Source organism: Miscanthus floridulus, chromosome 10 (genome assembly GCF_019320115.1).
Source record: "Miscanthus floridulus cultivar M001 chromosome 10, ASM1932011v1, whole genome shotgun sequence".
NCBI lineage: Eukaryota > Viridiplantae > Streptophyta > Magnoliopsida > Poales > Poaceae > Miscanthus > Miscanthus floridulus.
In genome coordinates, this window is record NC_089589.1 from 111,692,977 (window position 1) to 111,718,740 (window position 25,764).

Here is a 25,764-nt window from a genome sequence, read left to right on the forward strand (position 1 = left end):
ACGCGTGTCCCTATTCATTATTAAGGCATGTTTGGATTTTCAAGTCTAAATTTAAATCATTTTATCTTTACTTGTGTGGTCTAAAATATTTATAAAATTAGCTAAACTTTAAAAAATACTTTATACTTTATATAGTTACACCTTCTGTTTAGAGCCTTTATAAGAGAGAAAGAGATCTAAAGTTCAGCGGCTAAATTTTAATAGATCATGAAATATCTAAACTATGAAATCCAAACAAGACGTTATTATATCGATTGATTCAAATAATGTAACGATCCGATCCGATCTGATCGCCTTGAAACAGTTGTGGACGTCACGTACAGTAACCGGAGTCCCGTCAGCAGCGGCTGGCACGTTTCGGGCGGCGAGCTTCTCCGGGTGGGAGCTGGGAGTGGGAGTGGGAGGTGCCCGGACCGGACCAGCAGCAGGATCTGCCGCTCCGACGTCTCCGCTACGCAGCAGCGTGCCCCGACGCCGCTCGGCCCAGGCACGGCCACGCCGCCGTCTGGCGTCCGGCCGTCGGGGAGCCTCCGCCCTTGCGAGGCGGCCAGCAGGCGGGAGGCTGGGAGAGGGACGTGGCGTCGCTTCCTGGGATCGCGTGGTGGGTGGGACCGGCCGGGAGGCACGTGGGCACGTGGCGCTGCCAAGGTCGCGCATGCGCACCTGCCATCTCTCATCTCGTTTTTGCTCCACGTACGGTACGGCGCGGCCATGCGTTGTCTTGGCCGCAAGGCACGCCGCACGTATACATCACACTTCCGCGTCTACATACATAGTACCAGAATAAAATCGGTATAACAAAAAAAAGAAGAAGCACTTTCAGACATAAATTCATCAATCAATATACTAAACCACGAATCCCATGGCTAATTTTTTCTAAGCATTGGGACCGATGTTGTATTATTCTACCCCTCCTCTTAAATGCACAAAATTTATATGATGTACATAGCACGGTCCCAAAAGCGACCCGAAATGGATATTCCCTGCACGAAAAAGCTAAAAGCAATGTATTTTAGCAATTGGATCCTAGTCATGCGTGTAATTTTGTGAAAAATTCTCTAGCTTGTGAATTGAATGTATATGAACCCCGAGTTTCCCTATTAATAAAAGCACCGGTTGTCTACACTTAAAATTTTTTTTGGTGGATTGGATACCACCAGCGACTTGACTCGAACGACTATGATGGGTTGTGTACGTATACACGTACCGTACATCTTTGTCACTAGTTATTCGGCTGCAAATACGACCACAACATTGTCGCCGTCTGATGATGACAAAAAAAAACAGGAAAATGGAACGAAAAAAATAATAGAGAAAAATACAGTTACTGCTCCTGTCTATCTCTACACGGGAAAAAGGGCAGCGAGGAAAAAAGGGAAAAGACCCGGGCCCACAACCGCGCTACGCGTAACCGGCTAACCGACCGCTCTTCCGCGCGATAAGCGAGCCGGTGACCCAACCTCCTCCCCTCCCCTGTTTGTCTGCCTCCCCTCCTCTGCTGGCTCTCTCGCCGTTCGCCGTCGCCACCACCTCCTCCTCCTCCTCCCCCACCCGCCATAAAACCCAACCGCTCCCAACCCACTCCACATTCCCTCCTCTGGTAGACTGGTACATCGCACATACAACCGCCGCCCGCCGCCATCCCTTAGACTCTCTCCTCGCCCCACCCCTCCCTCCCCTCGGGCCCTCCGTCCGCGCGGAAGAACGGAATGGCGTCGTCCACGGCCTCGCTCGCCCCCGCGGCCGCGCTGCTGGAGCGGCTGGGCCTCCGCGTCGCGCCCACCGACGCCGCCGCGGACGACCACCACCAGGCCGTCCCGGGGCTCCTCCCGCTGTGCTGCGCCGTGCAGCACTACGAGTGGGGCCGCCGCGGCGCCGACTCCCTCGTCGCGCGCCTCGCCGGCGAGGGCGGCGGGGACGGAGGACGGCCCTGCGCCGAGCTCTGGATGGGCACGCACCCGGCCGCGCCATCCTCGCTCGCGCCCGACGTCTCGCTCCGCGACTGGGTCGCGCGTAACCCCGCCGCGCTCGGCCGCGACGTCGCTGCGCGATGGGGCGGCGACCTCCCCTTCCTCTTCAAGGTCCGTGACGTCGCCTCCGCCATTCCCCTTCCTTCTCCCGTGTCCCTTCCTGTCTCCGCGCGCTGACCGCTCCGTCTCCTTCGCAGGTGCTGTCGGTGGCGAAGGCGCTGTCGATCCAGGCGCACCCGGACCGGGAGCTCGCCGCGGCGCTGCACGCGCTGCGCCCGGCCATGTACCGCGACGCCAACCACAAGCCCGAGATGGCCGTCGCCGTTACCGAGTTCCACGCGCTCTGCGGCTTCGCCGCCACACAGGTACGTTGTACCCACGTACGGTCGCCACGACGACGACGACGACGGCCGTTGTGCCCAACGCATTTTCCTGCGGCCCTGCGTTCGTGCGCGCGACGTGCCGCTGGTTAACGGCCCAGAAAATTTCATTTTTTTTTTGGTTCCCAACCAATCCGCGGTGACGTTGACTTGGAGCTTTGGATGGCATCAGCTGATGCCACCGGCTGCTAAATTGGTTGGTTCGTTTGGCTTAGTTGCGTTCTTTAATCGAACGTGGCAGCAGGATCCCGCAGATGATTCCGGATAGTTAGGTGGGTGGAGTTGACTGACGGTCAGGTGGGGTGGGATCTCCCCGGCTGCTGCTAGCTGCTCATGGGTTTGGTCATTATGCCAATACTTAATCGCATTCATAAGTAGTAAGTGAATGAATCAATTATGTGAATAATTAATCGCATTCTTGACAGGCAATTGAATTTGGTAGTAAGATATACCAGTAATTAATGGCATAGAACAATCGATTGGATCCTCTGAACATTTTTATTCTTGTTCTGAGTTAATGTCAGTCTGTCAGTAGAGGTTTATAAACAAGTTAGTATGCACATGCTGGTTAATCGCACGCCTTTCGTGAGGTTTTGAGCTTCTGACTGTGTGGCCTAAGTTCCACGACAAGTCATACTGTCCACTAAAGCCGTTCTAGATACACATGTCATACCCGGTGGCCAATGGTATCTTAGCTGGTTGGTCGTGATACACAGCTCCTGTCCACATCACATCCAGCGGTGCTCATGAAAAGTGCTTGCTAGTTTGGTGGGTGGGAGGCGTTTGCAGGATGGCAAAAGAGCATAGTGTGGTGTCATTATCACTGACTTTTCTATGACACATTCCATAATGAACAAATTAGATCACCAAGTTCAGATTGATCCTTGAGATATTTTGAAGATGTTCCTTTTTTTTTCGACTAATAATAGGTTAGGCAGTAAGGGACAGTGAAGTGGTTACTGCATACTATATTCTGGGAGATATTCGGTTTACATGATTGTCATATTATATCTCTTTTTGATAGCTGTGAATTCTGTTGTTTGAATCCATTGCATTCCATCCAGAAGGGAAGACGAAGTGTTCAAGACATTCAAATTTTCAGCAGATCATCAGTGTGAGCTATGCATATTAGTTACTGACTTATTTATACTGATGTCCAGGAGCTCAAGGAAGTATTGAGGACTGTACCCGAGGTTCAGGAATTAGTTGGCAAAGAAGAATCTCGGAAGCTTTTGGGTGTCAAAGAGCAAGATGGGGGGATCGGTGTGAGGTCGTATCTGAAATCAGCTTTCACCAAGTTAATGACAGCGAGTGATGAGGCAGTTTCTGAAGCAATTGCAAACCTTAGGACTCGCTTGAACAGTGAGAGCAAGGTAAAGATCTTTTCTGAACAATTCTTGCTGTATCCGTATTATGTCATCTGAGTTACTTGTGTAATCCCAGAGATTGATGGCAGTGATTTTCCTGCTGTGGTGCTCTACTTTGATCCAGTTTCTATCTTTTTTACATTCTTAGGGGGTTGAAAGATTTTTTTTAGCTATATAAGCAAATATGGTTGAACGTAGCCAACAAAGTAATATTTATGCTTACTGAATATATAGTCATTTAGTGGTGCGAATGAAACAATTTGTTGCTTGTAGTTCTGAACATAAAACTAATGGAAGTCCCAAGTATTCTTGAAAAGCATGGAATCAATACAAATTTTGGAATATTATTAGCCTTTTCATCCATCCTTGCCTGCTTTTGAGGACATCTTCTAGATATCTCTTATGAATTTTTTCCATTACATGCATGAAATAACTACAGAAATTAGAAGCCTGTGGAGGTAGAATAGTCCTTTGTGCTATGTTATCTTCATCCTCTTTACCAGGGGTCAATTACATCATCTGTTCTGCTACTTCCATCTTGTTGTTTATGGCACTGCTCATCTGTAAGGCAGGGTGAGGGCATGACTTATATAAAGTGGAGAGAAATATAATGTTTGTTTGAAGAAATAATTCATGAAATTTGTTATGGCTAATCTAATACTCTGTCTAATTCATCCTGATGATGCTTCCATGTATTCAGGCTAGAAGTTTAACACAGAAGGAGCAACTTGTTTTGTCATTGGAGAAGCAGTACCCAGGAGATGTTGGTGTGCTGGCAGCGTTCTTCCTAAATTTTGTTAAGCTAAATCCTGGTGAAGCACTTTATGTTAGTGCCAACGAACCTCATGCATATCTCTCAGGGGAGTGCATCGAATGTATGGCCACTTCAGACAACGTTGTCCGTGCAGGTCTAACTCCGAAATACAGAGATGTGCAAACTCTCTGCTCGATGTTGACTTATAATCAGGTCAGTTGTTTTACTCCCTCCATTTGTTTACATTCTCCATTTGTTATCACTACCAGCTTATAATCCCCCATTATTGTTGATGATGAAATGTGATTGCTCAAAACATGGGGAGTTTGATTACAATCAGTCTTAGTTAAGATAGTCTAATGAATGATGTTCCTTTCGCATGTAACTTACATATCTTCCCTGTAACATGTTGCTGCAGAGGTAATAAGGTTTTGATTTTCTACATGCAGGCCTTCCCAGAAATTTTGCAAGGAATGCCTGTACAGCCTTATGTGACTCGTTACACCCCATCAACTGACGAATTTGAAGTTGACCGCTACTTGCTACCTCCTGGCAAATCAGTCACCATGTCTCCGGTGCCTGGTCCATCCATATTCATCGTCATGACAGGAGAAGGAGAAATCCAGGCAGGCTTCATGACTGACAGCGCAAAGGCAAAGGAAGGTGACGTTTTCTTTGTGCCGGCTCACACCAAGGTCAAGCTCTACACTTCGTCCCCCAGGTCCATGCAGCTGTACAGGGCTGGGGTAAACAGCAGTTTCCTGAGTTGATGGATAACTGGTTTCTAGGGTTGGCATCTGTAGGATAGGTACCAGCTACACAAGAAATTTTCATGTTCTACACTTGTTCAAAAGTTAGTTAATTAGGTGGGTTATCATAGTGTATAGGAAAGATGGAGAATAAGTTCACTTCATATCCTGTTTATTTTTCTAAAATGTTGTATTACATTTTCAAATATCCAGTGACCTGCTGAGATCACAAATGGATATGTAATTGAGTTCAAAGTTGAATATACCTTTTGTGTCCGTGAAAAAAATGTAGGTTGGCTTATAGAAGTGTAGAAATGAATTAATTCTAGATGGCAAATACCATGGACCCCATTAAAGCCTCAATTGCATGAGCGGTCACGGCCTTAGAAAAAGACCCATTGAGACTCTGTTTGAAGCTCAAGGCTAGAAAGGTGTGATGTATCCTGAAACAAATTCCTGTTGCTTCGTACCTGAAATAGGTGAAGAAACTTGGCATGCATTTGATAAACTAATTGTTGAGTAAGTTATTCCTCAGCATGTCTAGTCTACAAAGATGAGCATGAAACATCATTTGTATGCATCTGATAAGCACTGAATGGATGAACATGAAACAACATTTGTATGCATCTGATTAGAAGAAATACATTCTGTGAACATTGAGATTGATAGCTATATAGAAGAGTTTACAATTGAGACGTGTAGTGTTCCAACTTTATATAGACCTATAGTGTTCCAACTTTAGGGACAAAATTGTTCAGATAGAAATTTGAGATGTTGAAGGCTGAGAAACAGTTAGTGACAACATTGTTCAGATAGAAATTTGAGGTGTTGAAGGAAACTGAGAAGAAAGTAGGTAATTCGAAAGAAAACTAAAAAGAAAGTAGAGAGTTTCTGAGGAAGCTGTGCCTTAAAGTAAAGGGTTTTTGTTGCTGATGCTTTGGCGGCCATTGTTGAGCAAATTCGTGATGTTATCACTATTCATGTCTGCTTGAGTCATAGTGTTGCTTATTTTCAAATTGCCGGTGTTCTTGTAATGTAACCTTTCTCTCTGAGCTTGAGCTTGAACTTGATCAATGACAACAATCTGTATTTTACCTTTACAAATTAAATGAGTGGTACTTGAGTGAAATTGACTTGTTGCGAAGTCTGATTCTCTGATCTTATGAAGCATCAATTGCATGACTCATTGCGAAATTGAATAACTTAAAAAGAAAAAAAAGATTGAGATTCTCTGTTTCACCCTCTGTTCTATAAAAGTGTGCTGTACACCTGTACCTAAAAACATAGTTCTGTTGCCTTGTAAATGTCTTGATCAAAAGATACGTGAAGAAAAAGGCATGTATTTGAAGAACAAATTGCTGAAATTATTATTCCACATGTAAAATTTGAATGGAAGAAAATGATGCAACATCTGTATGCATCTGATCAGCAGAAGCACATTTTATGAACGTTGAGATTGGTAGCTATATATAAAACAAATTCGCACACCCAACGTACCTCTGTTAATGGCCAAGAAAATTCTATTGCATTTTCTCCAATGTGTGGTGACGTTGACTTGGACTTTGGATAGCATTGGCTAACGCCGTTGAATTTGTTGGTTTGTTTGGTGAGTCCGATGGGTCTGCTCATGGGTGTGGTCAGTTTCAGTATGCCAATAATTAATGGCATATATAAGTAGCAGTAGTAGTAAAATGAATGAATTAGTTATGCAATTAATTAATCCGAATCATCACAATAATAGCATTTGGTAGTTATATAGGAATATACCAGTAATTAATGGCATAGATACTCAGATTAACTGCTGAACGAACGATTGGATCATCTGAACATTTTTATTCTTGTTCTGAGCTAGTGTCAGCAGAGGTTTATAAACAAGTAGCATGCACATGCTAGTTAATTGCACGTCTTTCGTGAGGTTGTCAACTTCTGACGATGTGTCCTTCAGTTCCCCGACAAGTTATGCTATCCAATAAAGCTGTTCTAGTGTTCTGGATATACCCTGTGGCCAATGGTACCTTAGCTGATGGGCCCTTGTACGCACGTCCTGTCCAAATCACATCCAGCGGTGCTCTTGAAAAATGGTTGCTAGTCTGGTGTAATTATCATCGATTTTTCTACGCCACATTCCATTGAATAGTCCTTTGTGCTATGTTGTCTTTATCATCTTTCCCAGGGGTTAATTACATCATTTGTTCTGCTACTTCCATCTGTAGTTTATGGCACTGCTCATCTCTAATGCAGGGTGAGGGCATGATTTATATAAAGTGGAGAGAAATATAATGTTTGAAGAAATAATTCATGAAAATTGTTCTGGCTAATCTAATACTACTGTCTAATTCATCCCGATGATGCTTCCATGTATTCAGGCTAGAAGTTTAACACAGAAGGAGCAACTTGTTTTGTCATTGGAGAAGCAGTACCCAGGAGATGTTGGTGTGCTGGCAGCGTTCTTCCTAAATTTTGTTAAGCTAAATCCTGGTGAAGCACTTTATGTTAGTGCCAACGAACCTCATGCATATCTCTCAGGGGAGTGCATCGAATGTATGGCCACTTCAGACAACGTTGTCCGTGCAGGTCTAACTCCGAAATACAGAGATGTGCAAACTCTCTGCTCGATGTTGACTTATAATCAGGTCAGTTATTTTACACCCTCCATTTGTTACATTCTCCATTTATTATCACTACCAGCTCATAATCCCCCATTATTGACCATTTGATGAGGAAATGCGATTGCTCAAAACATGTGGAGTTTGATTACAATCAGTCTTAGTTAAGATAGTCTAATGAATGATGTTGCTTTCGCATGTAACTTACACATCTTCCCTGAAACATGTTGCCACAGAGGTCATAAGGTTTTGATTTTCTACTTGCAGGCCTTCCCGGAAATTAAGCAAGGAATGCCTGTACAGCCTTTTGTGACTCGTTACGCCCCATCAACTGACGAATTTGAAGTTGACCGCTACTTGCTACCTCCTGGCAAATCAGTCACCATGTCTCCGGTGCCTGGTCTATCCATATTCATCGTCATGACAGGAGAAGGAGAAATCCAGGCAGGCTTCATGACTGACAGCGCTAAGGCAAAGGAAGGTGACGTTTTCTTTGTGCCGGCTCACACCAAGGTCAAGCTCTACACTTCGTCCCCCAGGTCCATGAAACTGTACAGGGCTGGTGTAAACAGCAGTTTCTTAAGTTGATGGATAACTGGTTTCTAGGGTTGGCATCTGTAGGTTAGGTACCAGCTACACAAGAAATTTTCATGTTTGATAAATACTAGTTCAAAAGTTAGTTAATTAGGTGGGTTATCATAGTGTATAGGAAAGATAGAGAATAAGTTCATCACTTTATATCCTGTTTATTTTTCCATAAATGTTGTATTACATTTTCAAATATCCAGTGACCTGTTGGATCACAAATGGATCTGTAATTGAGTTCAAAGTTGAATATACCTTTTGTGTTCATGAAATAATGGAGGATGACTTATAGAATTGTGGAAATGAATTAATTCCAGACGACAAATACCATGGACCCCATTGAAGCCTCAATTGCATGAACAATCACAACCTCGAATGATTGAGAAAAAGACCCATTGAGACTATATGTTTCAAGCTCAAGGCCAGAAACGTGTGAAGTATCCTGAAACAAGTTTCTGTTGCTTCGTGCCTGAAATAATATGTGAAGAAACTAGGCATGCATTTGACGAACTATTCTGAGCAAGTTATTCCTCATCATGCCATTAGTATGCAATTGATTAGCACTGATGGATGAACATGAAACAACATTTGTATGCATCTAATCAGAAGAAATACTTCCATGAACATTGAGATTGATAGCTATATAGATGAGTTTACAGTTGAGACTACTAGTGTTCCAACTTTATATAGACCACAGTTAGGGGCAACACTGTTCAGATAGAAATTTGAGATGTGACAACATTTTGTTGAGATAGAAATTTGAGATGTTGAAGGAAACTGAGAAGAAAGTAGGGAATTTCAAAGAAAAATAAAAAGAAAGTAGGGATTTTTTTTTTGGAAACTTCAGTAAGAAGAAAATGAAAGCTTTGATAGCCATTGTTGAACAAGTTCGTGATGTTATCACTATTCATGTATGTAATGTAACCTTTCTCTCTATGCTTGAACATGATCAATAACAACAATCAATGGAGTGTTCAGTTAAAAAACTGTACTTTACCTTTGTAAATTAAATGAACTCTGTATTTGAGTTCAAAGCTAAATTTGTGTTCGTGAAAAGAAGAAGTTGACTCGTTGCAAAGTCCAATCCATTGATCCTTGACCAAGCAAAAATTGCATGACTATTGTGAACTTGAATGACTTGAAAAGAAAAAATCGATTGAGATTATCTGCTCACGCTCTGTTCTAGAAAAGTGTGCTATACCTAAAAACATATTTTTGTTGCTTTGTAAATGTCTTGATCAAAAGATAAGTGAAGAAAAAGGCATGTATTTGATGAACAAGTTGCTGAAATTATTATTCCACATGTAAAATTTGCATGGAAGAAAATGATGCAACATCTGTATGCATCTGATCAGTAGAAGCACATTCTGTGAACATTGAGATTGGTAGCTATATATAAAACAAATTCGTGCCTGCAACGTACCGCTGTTAGTGGCCAAGAAAATTCTATTGCCTTTTCTCCAATGTGTGATGACGTTGACTTGGACTTTGGATGGCATGGCTGATGCCGACTGTTGAATTTGTTGGTTTGTTTGGCGAGTCCGATAGGTCTGCTCATGGGTGTGGTCAGTATGCCAATAATTAAAGGCATATATAAGTAGTAGTAGTAAAATGAATGAATTAATTATGCGATTAATTAATCCCACTCATCACAAATAATTAATCCCACTCATCACCGATCTGGGCCGTCCTGCTTCTGTCGCCGATCACGAGCTCAACCTCCTTTGTGTCTTTGGACTTAGTCACAGACCGAGGTAGCTCCTGAGTCGGGATCGCCTGCTCCTCCGCTGGGGTCTTCTTGGAGTTGGCGATGCAAACCTCCATTCTGGCTGAGAGGTCCATTGCTTCGGCGATGGCGATTCCTTCTCGTTCGCAGTCGTAGGCGGTGGAGACATTGGCGAGCAAGGTGAGAACGCCTTGCTCCGTCGGGATCTTCAACACCATGTAGACATAATGGGGGCACGACCATGAACTTGGCGAGAGCTGGTCGGCCAAGGATGGCGTGGTAGGCGGTGTCGAAGTCTGCCACGAAGAAGTTCACATACTCAATACGGAAGTGGTCGGCGGTGCCAAACTAGACTGGCAAGGTGATCTGCCCCAAAGGTTGGGACGCTCTGCCAGGTACAATACCCCAAAATGGAGAATCAACAGGGACGAGATCGTCCTTTGTGAGGCCTAACTCAGTTAAGGCTCCGGCGAAGAGGATATTGAGGGCACTCCCACCGTCGATGAGGACCTTCTTGAACCGCACGTTGCGGATGGTTGGATCCAGCACGAGTGGGAAACGCCCAGGGTATGGGATATCTGCCCACTGGTCGGCCCTACTGAATGAGATAGGATGCTCCGACCAGTCCAGATATTTGGGATCGGCGACAGTGTCGTACTCCGAAATAAAGAGACGTGCAAACTCTTTGCTCGATGTTGACATATAATCAGGTCAATTGTTTTACTCCCTCCATTTGTTTCCATTCTCCATTTATTATCACTACCAGCTTATATAGTCCCCTATTACCGGTCATTTTAGGATGAATGTGACTGCTCAAAACATGTGGAGTTTGATTACAATCAATCTAGTTAAGATAGTCTAATGAATGATGTTCCTTTTCACATGTAATTTACATATCTTCCTGAAACATCATGCCACATATCTAGAGTAATAAGGTTTTGATTTTGTACATGCAGGTCTTTCCGGAAATCCTGCAAGGAATGCCTATATAGCCATATGTGACTCGTTGCATCCCATGTAGTGACAAATTTGAAGTTGACCACTACTTACAGCTACCTCTAGCTAGGCATATCAGTCACCATGTCTTCGGTGCCTGGTCCAACCATCATCATCGTCATGACAGGTGAAGGAGAAATGCAAACAGGCATCATGACTAACAATGCAAAGGCAAAGGAAGGTGACATTTTCCTAAGTTGACTAGAAAGACAGGCGCGGCTTTGCCGCGCCGTTGCAGTAGGCAGCTAGCCCCTCTATATATATTACTTATATGTCTCTAGGAATTTCTGAATTCAATCCCCTTGTTATCACTCATTCTGGAAACAAACTATGACAGCTTCAAGATCACAAGCAAGTAGTCTTGTAAATTATTTGGAGGCAGAGTAAGCATACAAGTTTGGAGAAGACTATCTCTGTAGACATCTCTTGCAATGATCCTAGTGTATGCAAGGCAATGCTCCTTGGACAAATGCACAGTATGATATATGTGATGTTTTTCAGGATTCAGTTCTAGCTAGTAGTTTTGTAATAGGCTATGTTGTTTTTCAGTAAACAATAAACGTATATTTGACGCTGAAGGCAACGCAGCCAATGTGGCCAGGAAGATCTCTGATGCAAGGGTTCGACCTTGTGTTGTTTCTTCAGCAGCAACTCCATGTTTTCGTGTATGCTAAAATTTAGCCTGTCTTGTCGAAGAGTATGGAAGCATCAACACATTGTATCTTAGTCTTAGTATCTCCAGGATAATCTACCACTTCTCTTTTGTCACTGTTGAAAATGTTTTGTTCAGTCAAAATTGAGGAGATAAAATTATAACCGGAGGCGATTGAAAACAATTACCAAACTGAGTCTTCATGTCTCATGGTGTAAGGCAAAGACTATTAGAATAGGTAATTCTAAGATGATTCATGACACACACAACTAATGAGATCATCCACAATGAACATAAGATAAGTTGAAAAACTATTTGAGGCCATCCACTACGAGGCTTACAATGAATACCAGGTTATGAACAAGCATCATTATTAGGATTTATAGAAAATATGCCTTGACATATATAGTTAGTACATTCGGTAACATCTCATGACCTAATCTTTCACATGGCTCAACAAATTTAGTTTGTGAAGTATGGTGAACTGGGGTGATGCTAATTTAGCTCATCGTAGGATCTATTAAATCATCAGGGGAAGAAGCAGTCGTAGCCAATCATTTATTTTAGAGCAGAAGTCACTCTAACGTATTCTTCCATACTAAGATCTACAAAAGTGGACCATGCTCTTTGTGAACATTACATGCCCTTGAAGAATTTGAAGTCCCAGAAATGAAGACAGTAAAAATCAAGTAAACACCATGATTTAAAGCCACGGACACCGAGTAAGCAAATACTATAGCCATGCTGGATTCACCTTGAGTGGCTTCTTGAGTGGCGATCCTGCTGTGGCCACCCCTCCAGGTTTAACATTCTTAATGCGGTTTGGCGATGGGGATGGAAACCGTTGCGGAGTGGGCGGTGTTGCCTTCACTTCCTTCAGCACAGAGGGAGACCTTTGCTTCCCTGCTTCCACCTTCAGCCACACTTTCTTTCCCTTCCTGCAGGAACCAACATCAGCGCCGTAAGCAACAATCAGTACAACCTATACGCATAAGTTTGCATTGGGATGACTATTTGCAAATTACATTCAACAGGCAACAGGAGCACCGGCCGCGCGCTCGCCTGCGAGGGGGGAGCCAGCAAGAGAGCGGGAGGGAAGGGAGAGCGTACCGGGGCGGCAGAACCAGGCCTTGTCGTCGAAGTCGGCGCGGCCGGCGTTGGGGTCGGTGAGGTCGGCCCAGTGCGGGGCCTCGATGCCCTCGTAGGTCTCGTCGCGCCAACAGGCCGCAGCCGGCAGCCCCGGCCCGGCGCACCGCAGCAGCCGCTCGCGTCGCGGCCCCAAGCCCGAGCCGGCCGGCTGTCGCCGCCAGTGCCTCGCGCCTCGCGCACGCGCAGTCGCCCGCCGCCGCTGCGCCTCGCCTCGTCGCCCGCTGCCGCCGCCGTGCCTCGAACAGGAGCTGCCGCCCACCGAGCCGGATGCGCGCTAGGGTTTGCGTCGAGGTTGGGGAATTGGACGAACAGCCGCTCGACGGATGAGCCCAAGAAGGTTCCCGAGGTTTCGGGTTTACAGCGAAACGGGTAGAGACCAAACCGATCTGCAATCGAACGGCCACCGTCGCAAGTTCGCCAGATCGAACGGCTTGCGGCTTAACGGGCGACGTGGCACGATGGTTAACCCGCTTTTGGAAGCAGGATTAATATATAGAGATGTGCAATTGGCTTCTGGTTTTGCCATATATATGTAGGTACCAGCTGCACACAAATTCTCATGTTCCACACTTGTTCAGAAGTTTGTTAATTAGGTGGGTTATCAACTTATCATAGTGTATAGAAGTGATGGAGCATAAGTTCATCCCTTCATGTCTTGTTTATTTTTCCACAAGTTTATATTTCATTTCCAAATCTGATGAGCTGCTAGGATCACAAATGGATCTGTAATTGAGTTCAAAGCTAAATATACCTTTTGTGTTAGTAAAAAAAGGCAGTTTGACTTATAGAAGTATGGTAATGAATTAACTCCAGATGAGAAATACATTATAATCCATGGATCCCTTTGAAGCCTCTATTGCATGACCAATCATGACCTCGAATGATTGAAAAAAATGACCCATTGAGACTACTGTTTAAATCTCAGGGCTAGGAACTCGAATTGGCTATGGAACTCGAATTGTCTTCCAAAAAGGAAAGTCTTCTTCTGGTTAGCCATAAAGGACATAATCAGTACTAGAGAGCTTTTGAAAAGGAAAAACATATGGAATTACAAAGTTACAACTGTGTGCTTTGTCACCTAGATGCAGAGGAATCTCTTCATCATCTCTTCATGGACTGTCCTTTTGCCATGACTTGCTGGAATTTGCTGGGACTAGCACATCTAATTCAAGGAAACATGTTAGACTCAATTCCTTTGTTTAAAACTCAAATCAACAGGCCCTTCTTCATGGAAGTAATTGTTGCAATGTTCTTGGCCATCTGGTCTACCCATAATGATGTCATCTTGAGGAATCATAGTCACTTTGTGCAAGCTTGCAAGCTGGTTTTCAAGCAGGAGTTAGCTTGGGTTAAGCTCAGAGCTAAGGGAGATATAGGCCTTCAGTTACAATTATGGCTAGACAACTTTGTGTAATTTTGCTTATTTTCTTTGTTTCATTCTTTGTGTCATGAGCTGTACTTTGAGATTTGGGCATTTAAATTTTAATAAAGTTCAGTAGGGGGGCAACCCCTCTTGTTTCCCTCAAAAAAAAAATCTCAGGGCTAGGAATGTATGATGTATCCAACTTAGGGCTACAAACTTGTGATATCTGCTTCATGCCTTAAATAGCTGAAGAAACCAGGTATGCATTTGTTGAACTAACTACTGAGTATTGTTATTTCTCATGCCTAGTCTGCATGGATGAACATGAAACATCATTTGTATACATCTGATCTATAGAAACTCATCCTGTGAACATTGAGGTTGATAGCTATATAAAAGAGTTCATAGTTGAGACAACATTGAGGCTGATAGCTATATAAAAGATTTTATAGTTGAGACCACATATGGGGACAACATTGTTAAGATAGAAAATTGAGATGTTAGAGGAAACTAAGAAAGTATCAAATTACAGAGGAAGCTTTGCATTCTACAGGTCTACACATGTTTTTCATACATTCTTTCACCATTTACTATTGGAGAACCCAACCCTTCTGAAGTAAAGGGTTTTGTTGCTAAGATGGAAAGGAAGACTTTGACAATCATTATTGAGAAAGTTCATGATGATAGCACTATTCATGTTTGTTCGTGTTCTATTTGAGTCATAGTTTTAGTTTTGTTTAATTTAAATTGGTTGATGTAACATGCCCATTCTCCGTTGCATTCTCATTGAACTTGAACTTGATTAACAGCAAGATGTCTCGGAAAAATGGATTGTTTATTTTTCTAGAGGAGCTATAGTTTGCATCTACAAATTAAATGAGCTGCTAGGATCTTAAATTGATTTATATTTGAGTTTAAAGTTGAATATACCTTTTATGTTCGTGAAAAAGGAAATTGACTTACATGTTTCACCTCCGTTGTCTCATCAAAGTGTTAAAAATTGATTTTCCAATAAAAGTTACGATCCATGCATGTAGATGATGGGGTCAGAACCCACAATCCTGAACCACATCCCCTATGCCTAATCACAACCCTGCTGATGGATTCAAAGCCCTTGCACCACCCCTGATCACATTCTATGTTGATCCCTAGTTACAACCCGTACGGACCCCCAAACAGAAAGGCCAAGTATACGAGGTCCATAATATGAAAACTTCAAGATGCAGTCCATACAAACATTAAGGCAATAACCCCACAAACCCTAAAGTCAAAGTCTTCATGACACCTAATTAAAATGGTCTAATACACGGGGTCGGTGGTGAAGAAAACTAAAAGTTGAAGGTTGTGCGAAGAATGGATAGAACAACAAAACCCTAAACACAAAACCTGTGTAACCCCTAATCATAACCCATGATGACCCCTATGTACAAGGGCTATTATACCGCATCCAAACTTTGCAACTATCAACATAAATTGCAACAATTATAGAGATACTATGTATCATGGACTTATTAGCTTAAATGCAGTTGTAGTATCAACATAATAAACTGCTATGTGGACAATACATAAGTAGCTAATTACATATGACATAAGCTGCTAAATATGTAAAAACGGTGCTGGAACATATGTACCATGGATCTATACGAGAGTTATTAAATGAAGTGGTCAAAACAGAACCTCTAGTACCAAGTTTTGTTGGCAAATAAAAATTGGCATGACACAGTTTCTGGTGCATGATAGGGGCCCATATGTGCGTGCCTGGCCATGATAGGGGCCCACAGTTTTGTTTTTGTTAGAGTGCTGCAGCTCACCGGTCAGTAAACAGGTTGTGCCAACAATGCAGACTGGCCCACTTGTCCCTATCTTCATAAATTAAAACTGGACTGCAGTAGCAGACTGCACCTCAATATAGGTAGCATGGATCTTATGGATTGTTGGTTTCCAATAACTCTCGCATGAAATTTCGAGTGAGAGAAGCAACCGATGCATGATTTTTCAGTTCATTGGTTTTGCAACTTGACGAAAAAGGATGACCAGCCACATGTTCGTGTCCCAAAAGTGTGAACTCCAAGTCAGTTTCGGGTAACTTTTCTATTAAGAGACTCCTTTGCATAAATATTGATGGCCATCTATCAATCATTGTGCATCGGTAGCTCTGTATTCTGTCTGAAATCTCCTAGAATGAAGAAACACAGCAAATGTTTTCGTCATAAGATGGTGGTGGAAAGTATGAACTTAAGTCTGTATCGCATTTCTTTTCTAGTAACAAATACCTCCTCCCAAGATATAGTTAAATAGCATTGGCCATTTGTCAATATATAAATGAGCATTGGTAGCTGTGCATCTAGCCCCAGATCCTCTGCAAAGATTGCATATGAAGAAACAACAAATGTTTCCATAGAATTAGACGACTCAACAAAGACACATAGTTTAAGATGGTGGTGAAAACTGAAGAGTGCATATAATTTTATGATTTTCAATAGCTTGTGCCATCTACGATAGAACACCATGATTATAGTAACTGATCACCACAATGATTAGGTGTCCATTGGGAAATGGTCTAAGCTGACATATCACTTTGGTTTGGCAGCACTAAAGGAAATAGGCAAATCGCATGGTGGTATTGCAAATCTGCGAAGACTACATGATGAAACAACAAACGTCTTTATAGATTTAGTTAGACCAGCCAACAAAGATACATAGTCAAGATGGTGGTGGAAACTGAAGACATTATTTGACAAGTTTCAATAGGTTGTGCCACACACGGCAGGTCACCAAGATTGCAGTACCTGATCATCACAATGATTAGAAATGCTAGGAAAATGGCTAGGCTCAAAAATCACTTCAATTTGGCAGCACAACAGATGAAAATATGCAAATCACATAGTGCTGCAGGCCTGCTGGGGACATAACCATTTGTTTTGTGCATATCTTTCACAAGTAGTAGCTGTGCTGTGAAATGATAAAATAAAATCCCACATCACCTGAAAACTTCCTAGCAGCTGACCATTTTTGAGATGATGATCTTTTAAATCTTTGCTCTACAGAACTCACATTATCTTTTACTTCTCTACTATAGGCAAACCATATTATCAGATCAAGCAAGCAAAATTGTGGGATTAAAATTTCTCTAACTTTGATGTAGTTTAATGGAAATATATTAACATATAAAATACCAAACAAATGCACTATTACGATATATTTCGTGGTGGGTTTGATGAAACTAATTGATATTGTATATGGACCTATTATTTTTATAAATCTTGTCAAAGTTAGGGAAATTTAACAAATGACAAAACCAAAAGAACTTGCATTTCAGAATAAAGCTATTATTTTTTTGTAAACGGTTGTAATACCTACCGTTCCTAAAATAGTTCTATAGATGGACAACCCTTAAAATTCGAATTTTAGGGGTGGTTCGTACAGAAAAAATCATACTTTTTTCATATGAATTTGGATGGAGAAAATTTTATATCAACATTGTATATCTAGACCAGTTTAAACATAGTAGTTGATAGTTTTCAATTTGGGATTGTTTAATGGCCCAAATGTACATTTTAAATTCAAATTTACTTGTTGAAAGGACCTCGGATGGCGGCATGCCCTATGAAAATTATACTAGACAAGATCTAAAACTTTATAGTTGAAAACCTTTTATTTAAGATAATTTGGAGGCCTAAATAAAGATTTGCAAATTGAATACAAACGGATAGCATCCTATATGTAGAAATTGATTTTCAGGGACGGTCCATTGCACAAACTATTTTTAGGGCTGACCGGAATGACAATCATTTTTTAAGAAAATTATGGTGCCTCTATAAATAATCTCTACAGTAGTATTGAGAAAGATTCATGTTTTTTCAATGTCCTAAGAACGATTGCCATAAAACTTTGTAGTTTGATACAATTTTTTAAGCAACATATTTTGTCCTAGATGATCGATAGAAACAAAAAAAAAAAAAAACAACTACAGCTGCTATATCAACTAAAGGACATGTCAGCTTACCTATGGATTGTTGAACACATAGTGCAAGAGGTACTCATCATTTCTGTTTTCGAGGTCACATGTATAATTCATGATTTAGCACACAACGCACACTACAAGAACTGTTATATATATTATTGCAGAACTAAGGAAAAGGCTCGAGACACTCTATTCATCATTACATAAAGACTCGAAGCTTTGTTTGCTCAACCTATGCTTACATGAAAATTGAAGGGAGTGAATATTGAGAAGTTTTGACATATAGGAGGCAATTTTCTGTTCATTGATACACCCTTCCTTCTTCCAGCAAGCTTCATTGATGTTCCAAACTATCGATGTTGGAGGAAGCTGAATAAACATTGTCTGCGGAAACCACATTTCACTTCAATAAGAATGGCACATGAAACTTTGCATAATGTTCTGTAAAACACATCTTCATAGACTTTTGCTGTATGCTAGTCCCTTATTTTTAAAGTAGTATCTTTGAAAGAAGAAATCTAGATGAAATGCACTTCATCAATGCTGTTGTAATTGAAATTTACAAGCCTATACATGCATATGAAAGTTGCATGAATTTCATAATGCACGTTGACAGAGCTGCCTATGGTTTCAATTCCAACAGCAAGATTGGTTATATAAAGTGGAGACTGGGTCAAGTAGAAAAGAGTCACCTCATTTGTGTGTCTTTTTGGATCCACCTCATTTGTGTTTAATCAGTCAACACATAAAAAATTGATTTTAGGAGACTTCTATTTTTATTTACAGATAGAGTCATGGACATCCCCTGAAAATCTATTTTTAGAGGGGCCATGTAAAACAACAGGCTGTGTAAATGTAGGCCCAAGGCCCATATATTGGCCTCTCCAGACCAGCCACTCCCTCAGACGCTACCTCTGCAAAATATCTCTTGATTATAATCCTCTGCACCACATAATAACTGATGATAATTCTTTTGCACATCTCTTACATGGAGTCTGATGTATGCCTGCTTCATACCTTGCTTGGTAGTGTTTCCAAAAGGATGCTTCATACCTTACTTATCTCTATGAGCGCACGTGCACACCATATCCAATGAGCTTCAAAAGATTGGGTTGGACTCACAGATCTCGTTAAATTATGGATATATTTCACTAAAAGAAACCTAACTAGCTGAGCTACGCTCGGTTTGATTAGTAGTATGTGTTATGTGTATCTTAATTATTAACCTACTAGTACATATTATTACTATATATCAGTAAGCTATCAACGCCGTGTTTTGGTCAATCGAACTGTCCATCCATGATGATGAGGCTCCTCTTTCATATTCATCAGCATGTCCTGGATCTGTGCCATGGCCCAACCGTTCTGGCTCCACCCTCGTTGTCCCCTACCAGATCCAGCACCCATGAGACGAGCCCCCTTGCACAATGGTGAAATTTTCGTATTTTGGTCTCTTTTGAAAACAATTTTTAGAAAAATACCAACGCCAAAACATTTTCTGAAAATAGACCATTTTTAGGCGTCTTAGCACATGACGCCGAGATATGAGGCTCGGCGTCGTGTCACTCGACGCCGAGGTATTGCCACGTCACGGACGACCGGGGTCGTCGTCGACACGTTGGCGCGTGGGTCCGAGACGTCGGCGTCGTGTCAGCCGACGCCAAGTCCCCAACCTCGGCGCGGTTGGACTGCGCGCCGAGCTCTGGCCCCAAAAGCTCGGCGTTGGGTCACTTAACGCCGAGCCTTCAGACCTCGGCGTGACCCGACTCAACGCCGAGGTCTGGACCCTTTAGGCCGCGCCGAGGCCCCTTCTTCTTCCTCCCTCCATTTTGAAACCGCCGGCCTCCCTCTCTTTCTCTTCTCCCACGCGCCGCCAGCAAACCCTAACCTCCAAAATCGACCCCCGGTGCCATGATCTCGGCTCCCGAAGCTTCCTCGAGGTAATGGTCCCTCCCCTCCTCCATTCTATCCGCGTAGATGTGCTTACATTGTCCCTAATCATGTGGAATCATGGATGTTTGGTGATTTGGTATATTTGTGTTTGCATTTGCAAAATGTATGGCTTAGGATGATTGAGTGCATTGTTGTTTAACTGTTTTATGTGATGAACATGTTAGGTTAGTTTGGTTTCTAGTTATTTTGGTCATTAGGGTTATTTGTTTATTGTAGGTGTCATTAGGGTTAGTTATTTGTTGGTCATTAGGGTTACTATGTATTTTATTTATTTGTTGGTCATTACATTTCAATTTGTTATGACTAGAAATGATTATGTTGTTGGCGTTGAAAAACAATGAAATGATATATTTTAGTTTATACTTATTGGATTGAAACTCGCATGATATATTCATATGTTACACTACTTGTTGTGTGATGGCTGTAGATGGATAAATTAGTGAGGTTGCATCATGGAGGCCGTATTGTTAGGACAAGAGATGATAGTTTGAAATTTCTGGACATGTGTGAGGAGTTGTTGATTTTTTCTGAAACACCATCTTTGACCCAGTTAGTGGAGCGAGTGAAGGTTATGTTAGGCTGGAATGAAGGAGACGTGCATGTTCAGTTTGAAGGTGTCATAGATGTTGGGTCATCGAAGGGTCCTCGGATCAAGCGGTTGCTCAAAATTACAAGCGAGACTGAATGGAATGATTACAAGGCAGTTGTATTGGCCTCAGAAGTGCGATCTTTGGATTTAGTAGTAAGTAAGGAGTCCGGCTTAGGAAATGATAACTTCGAAGCATGGCCATCTTCCCCTGCTCACATAGGTTATGGTCCTTTGCCTGAAGAAGAAATACTTGTCACACAACTAGGCTACGGTGGAGATGAGGAAGAGAATCCGATTGCCGATGGTGAGGGCAATCATGATAGTGATGAAGAGGATGATGATTATGTAATTGTTGATGCAGAAGAAGGTTTGGACGACGCTAGCGGAGACTTTTCTATTGAGGATGAGCTTAGCGACGAAGATGATCTTAGTAGTGAAGAAGACTTTGGTGATGCTAGGGCTACGAACCGTTTTGACATGGAGATAGCTGGAGATGATGAGTCCTTCGTAGAGGAGATAGCCGAAGACTCTGATGACGATCGCCCTGTTGGTCGTCTGAATTTTAGGGAAATAGAGATATTGTCTAGGGTCTTGCCTTGGAGAGATCCACTAGTTGGTGATTTCGAGGACCTTAGCCATGGTCATAGGGCAGTAGCTGATGGTGGGCCAAGTGATACAACTGTGTCTGATGTTAGCGGTTGCCTCATCATACGGAAGGGCATATTGTTTGCTACCATGGATGAGTTGAAATCATGGTTGCAAGAGTACTCCATTGTACACAACCGACCTTTTAGGGTCATCAATTCATTCAAGGAGAAGAGGTACACTGTTGCTTGTGAAGAACAACAGTGTGGTTGGAGAGTATGTGCTAGGAAGACGAAGGCAGGCAAATGGAAGATTACCTCAGTGAAGCAACCACATGTTTGTGCCACTACTGAGGCAGAAGAGAACCATCTGCAGCTCAATTCTAGGTTCATTGCAAGGCAATTATGCCCCGTGGTGAAGCATATGCCACCATTACGGTGTCTGCGTTGGTTGAGATCATCTTCCAACGGTACAATTACTATGTCAAGTATGGGAAAGCATGGAGGGCAAAGCAGCGTGCACTGGAAATAATATTTGGAAATTGGGAAGAAGCTTATGGGCGCCTCCCTGTAATGTTGAACGCAATGAGGGCTGTAAATCCTGGGATGCACTTCGAGTATTTACCTAAGGAGGGTGAAACAAGGAATGGTAGCCAGGTATTTGGAAGGGCGTTTTGGGCATTCGGGCAGAGCATCGAAGCATTCAAGCATTGCAGGCCCGTCGTCTCAATTGACGGGACCTTTCTTACAGGGAAATTTGAAGGCACAATGCTTATTTGTATTGGGACAGATGCAGAGGACCAGCTTGTGCCATTGGCCTTTGCGATTGTTCGGAAGGAGGACACGGATAGTTGGTGTTGGTTTCTCAGGCTAGTAAGACAAGTGATAATTGGTCTGGGACGTGATGTTTGTGTGATATCCGATAGGCATGCTGGCATTCTGAATGCCGTAGAACAAGAGATTCCTGGTTACGGCCAAATACATCACCGGTGGTGCACCAGACACCTTGCTCAGAATCTTATAAGGCGTGATCACACAAAGGACAACTTCAAATTATTTGAGGAGGTTTGCAGGCAGCAAGAGGTTCAATTATTCAAAGACAAGTTAGATGCCCTGAAGTTAGCCACAAATGTTGATGGCAAGCAATTCTTGAGCGAGTTGATGGCGTCGAAGGATAAGTGGTCACTTGCATATGACACGGGTGGTTGGAGATGGGGCTTCATGACTAGTAACATGGCAGAGATGTTCAACAACCTTCTAAGAGGTTGTCGTGGTCTGCCTGTGACTGCTATTGCCTCATTCACCTTCTACAAGTTGAATTCTTGGTTCGTTTTGAGGAAGAAGCATGCGAGGTCTCTATGGACAGCAGGCAAAGCTTGGCCACTTTTAGCATCTCAGGAACTAGCTTTCTCAAAGAAAAAGTCTAAACGACAGAAGGGTTCATGTTTCGATCCGATCAACCATGGATATGAGATTCTAGAGGGTGGCGGAACTAACATTGGTGGTGAAGACCGGGGTGCTCGAAAACATAAAGTAGTGATCAATGAGAACAAGTGTACGTGTGGAAAACCGATCATATACCATAGGCCTTGCTCCCACATGATTACAGCCTGTCGCCTTAGACGTGTTGACCCTGAGGTCCCTCCCCGTATGGCCGCGGAGTTCTCTTTGAGGAACCTAATGAGCACCTAGAATCCTCAGTTCGAGCCATTTCTTGACGAGAGTCAATGGCCTACTTATGATGGCCCTAAGTATGTGGCTGATCTTGGTTTACTCTGGAAGAGTAGAGGACCTAGGCGGTGGAAGCGGTTCAGGATGGACATGGACCGAGCCACGAAAGGTAGATCAACCACGAGTAAGGTTGGGAGACATTTTGTAGAGGACACCCAAAAGAGCCGTTGCTCTGGTTGCCATAAGCCGGGCCACAATAAGAGAAAATGTCCTGAACTACTTAGACAACAGGTATCCATCAAGCTAGCTACTAGAATTGCTTTGTGTAATGGTACATTGGTTTACTTTTGTTTTTTTATTTTTATGCTACTTCGTACCACATACACATGCTTTAACTTATACTAATGGTTTGGCATTGCTTATGTTGCAGGATGGATCGGTTCCCCCTTCTTGATCCAAGGTTCGATGAGCACCACCGGGCTCGGAGGATCGAGAACGGAGAGGTATATTCAACAATTCGTATGAAAACATTGCATTGTTCATGTTTTGCTCTATAGTCCATGCTCTTTATAAAGTGACATGAACTAATACTTTTTCATGCTTGTCTTTTTTTTGCAGGTTTTGAATGTGCTGAGGCCAATGACACATGAGGCCTCTATGACCATGGTCTACGACGAGAGGTACACGCCCCTCCTGAAGCTGGCGAACCTTGCTACCGTTGCTCGTGTTTGTCGTCGAGGCACGCCACCTTTCAACCCAGCGGCGCTGACAGCGTTGATAGATCGGTGGCATCCGGAGACACACAGCTTTCACCTACCATGCAGGGAGATGACGGTCACTCTCGAGGACGTTGCCATGATCCTTGGAGTCAAAATCCGAGGATTCCCAGTGACAGGAGACACGGAGTCTGAAGGATGGCAGCAGCGGGTTGAGCACTTCTTGGGACGGCCCCTAGCGGCAGTTGAGGCTGGCAAGAAACGGCGCAGCAGTGGGGTGTCCCTGAGGTGGCTTCGTCAGCAGTTTCGGGAGTGCCCACCCAACGTAGACGCCGAGACCGTGACATACTACTGTCGGGCCTACGTCCTCCACATGTTAGGTACGGTTCTCTTCCCTGACGGCACTGGAGACATGGCGTCCTGGATGTACATCCCGTGCCTTTTGAACTGGGAGGATGCCGGCAATAGGAGTTGGGGCTCGGCTATACTTGCCTTCCTATACCGTCAGCTTTGCGAGGCTTACCGCCGTCCTGGAGGCGCGCACGCTACAATGTCAGGGTGCATCACACTGTTGCAGGTAATAAAGCAAAGTTGTACAGGTTTCCACTACAATTCAATGTTTTTTCTTAACAAAAGTGATTAACATTCATGTTTCCACTCTTTTTTTTGCAGATTTGGATGTGGGAGAGGCTTCCAGTTGGGAGACCGCATCAGCTTGATCCCCCACAACCTTGGTTTCCTCAAGGAGACGCAGTTGTCGCCCCTACCATGGCACACCTCTACGAGCGAGCCCATGGAACATACCACGTGTCACGCCACGCGTACATCAGCTTCACCAACGAGCTGGACACCCTTTTGCCACAGCATGTAAGTTTCCCACCCTTTTGTCCTAATCGAGGATATGTGCACAAATTGAGCGTCGACTAGTTGATGACGACGTTGTGTACAGGTTCAATGGAGCCCATATCGGCGGAGGCAAGTAACGGATCTCAACTTGAGCGCCTTGTGCATGGCAGACGAGGACGTCTGGACGATGAGGACCCCCCTTATTTGTTTCTATGCAGTGGAGTACCATCTCCCTCACCGTGTAGGACGGCAGTTTGGTAGGCTGCAGCCTTCTCCGCCCGATGATTTCTCCACCGGTTGGCAGCTCCACAAGTACGTAACATACAATATTTTGTTCGTTTCACATGAAAGAATCATTGAGTAGGCCTTCATATTGCCGATTTGGTGTAAAATTTGCAGGTTCAACAGACAAAAAAATAAGAAGATCACCAACTGGCAGCTGGAGCACCAGCGCTACATTGATGAGTGGATGTTGATGGAGTAGAACAACATGGGCATCCACGCCGTCCATCGTGACAAGGCATTCCATGATTACCTTGTTTGGTTTGGTCAACGAACAAGGCTTCAATTGAGGCCCGCTTGGACGGAGCAAGACATTGCTGACATTGCGAGCGAGGATGAGGGCAACAACCCATATGACCAAGCTACCCGAGAAGGCAGGCAAGTTGAGATCGCCCCTGCGTTAGCCAGAGCTGTAAGTGATACAACTATTTCCATCTCTGAGGTCTTTACTGTGATGGAGACTTAAATTATTGTTTTTGTTGCATAGAGCATGGAGATAATGAGGACAGTGGCCGACCAAGGAAGGGCATTGATGATTCCTGTGGGCGATCCTGATGAGGCCTCCATGTTACGACAGCACATTCAGGTAGTCTCCTCTCATTCAGTTGATGTTACATCTTTATATAGTTTTGCGACCAACCCCACTTACTAATAGTGCTTTCAAAATGCAGCGTGCCATGCATCGCCTACGAAAGGTAGCTGCACGCCTTGGATGTAGACATTCCCCGGATGTGGCAGTCCCACAACAGCTTGGTGCTGGACCTTCTACTGCACATGTTGGAGGGACTTCATCTTCACATGGTGCACATGGTGGCAGGACTTCTTCTTCACATGGTGCAGCAACTACTGCAGAGGGTGGTCA

General features: G+C 43.4%; 3 protein-coding genes and 2 long non-coding RNA genes across 5 annotated transcripts; 4 read left to right on the forward strand and 1 right to left on the reverse strand.

Annotated features, from left to right (window-relative positions):
* Nucleotides 1-1,476: 1,476 nt before the first annotated feature.
* Nucleotides 1,477-5,596, forward strand: LOC136485330 (mannose-6-phosphate isomerase 1-like). Its single transcript, XM_066482239.1, has 5 exons — nt 1,477-2,081; nt 2,168-2,335; nt 3,511-3,723; nt 4,418-4,684; nt 4,921-5,596. The coding sequence occupies exons 1-5, from the start codon at nt 1,710-1,712 to the stop codon at nt 5,239-5,241; spliced, it is 1,341 nt and encodes a 446-aa protein (XP_066338336.1). The 5' UTR covers nt 1,477-1,709; the 3' UTR covers nt 5,242-5,596.
* A 1,969-nt stretch (nt 5,597-7,565) lies between these two features.
* Nucleotides 7,566-8,414, forward strand: LOC136489301 (mannose-6-phosphate isomerase 2-like). The gene is made up of 2 exons (XM_066485983.1): nt 7,566-7,853; nt 8,094-8,414. Exons 1-2 carry the CDS (start codon nt 7,566-7,568, stop codon nt 8,412-8,414), a joined length of 609 nt encoding a protein of 202 aa, XP_066342080.1.
* A 3,032-nt stretch (nt 8,415-11,446) lies between these two features.
* LOC136485331 (uncharacterized) lies at nt 11,447-13,287 on the reverse strand. The gene is made up of 3 exons (XR_010766416.1): nt 12,896-13,287; nt 12,540-12,723; nt 11,447-11,901 (listed from the first exon to the last, which is right to left on the reverse strand). It is a non-coding gene; the product is annotated as an uncharacterized lncRNA (long non-coding RNA).
* A 9,551-nt stretch (nt 13,288-22,838) lies between these two features.
* Nucleotides 22,839-24,417, forward strand: LOC136489302 (protein MAIN-LIKE 1-like). The gene is made up of 3 exons (XM_066485985.1): nt 22,839-23,349; nt 23,489-23,561; nt 23,677-24,417. The coding sequence occupies exons 2-3, from the start codon at nt 23,490-23,492 to the stop codon at nt 24,415-24,417; spliced, it is 813 nt and encodes a 270-aa protein (XP_066342082.1). The 5' UTR covers nt 22,839-23,349; nt 23,489.
* Nucleotides 24,418-25,025: 608 nt separating this feature from the next.
* On the forward strand, nt 25,026-25,638 carry LOC136485979 (uncharacterized). Its single transcript, XR_010766624.1, has 3 exons — nt 25,026-25,314; nt 25,390-25,488; nt 25,574-25,638. It is a non-coding gene; the product is annotated as an uncharacterized lncRNA (long non-coding RNA).
* The last annotated feature ends 126 nt before the right edge of the window (nt 25,639-25,764 follow it).

Coding starts and splice junctions, on each gene's coding strand:
- LOC136485330 (XM_066482239.1), top strand. CDS start 1,710: ATGGCGTCGTCCACGGCCTCGCTCGCCCCCGCGGCCGCGCTGCTGGAG. Junction 2,336..3,510: donor GCGGCTTCGCCGCCACACAG/GTACGTTGTACC, acceptor ACTGATGTCCAG/GAGCTCAAGGAAGTATTGAG. Junction 4,685..4,920: donor CGATGTTGACTTATAATCAG/GTCAGTTGTTTT, acceptor TTCTACATGCAG/GCCTTCCCAGAAATTTTGCA.
- LOC136489301 (XM_066485983.1), top strand. CDS start 7,566: ATGATGCTTCCATGTATTCAGGCTAGAAGTTTAACACAGAAGGAGCAA. Junction 7,854..8,093: donor CGATGTTGACTTATAATCAG/GTCAGTTATTTT, acceptor TTCTACTTGCAG/GCCTTCCCGGAAATTAAGCA.
- LOC136489302 (XM_066485985.1), top strand. CDS start 23,490: ATGGATCGGTTCCCCCTTCTTGATCCAAGGTTCGATGAGCACCACCGG. Junction 23,562..23,676: donor GGAGGATCGAGAACGGAGAG/GTATATTCAACA, acceptor TTTTTTTTGCAG/GTTTTGAATGTGCTGAGGCC.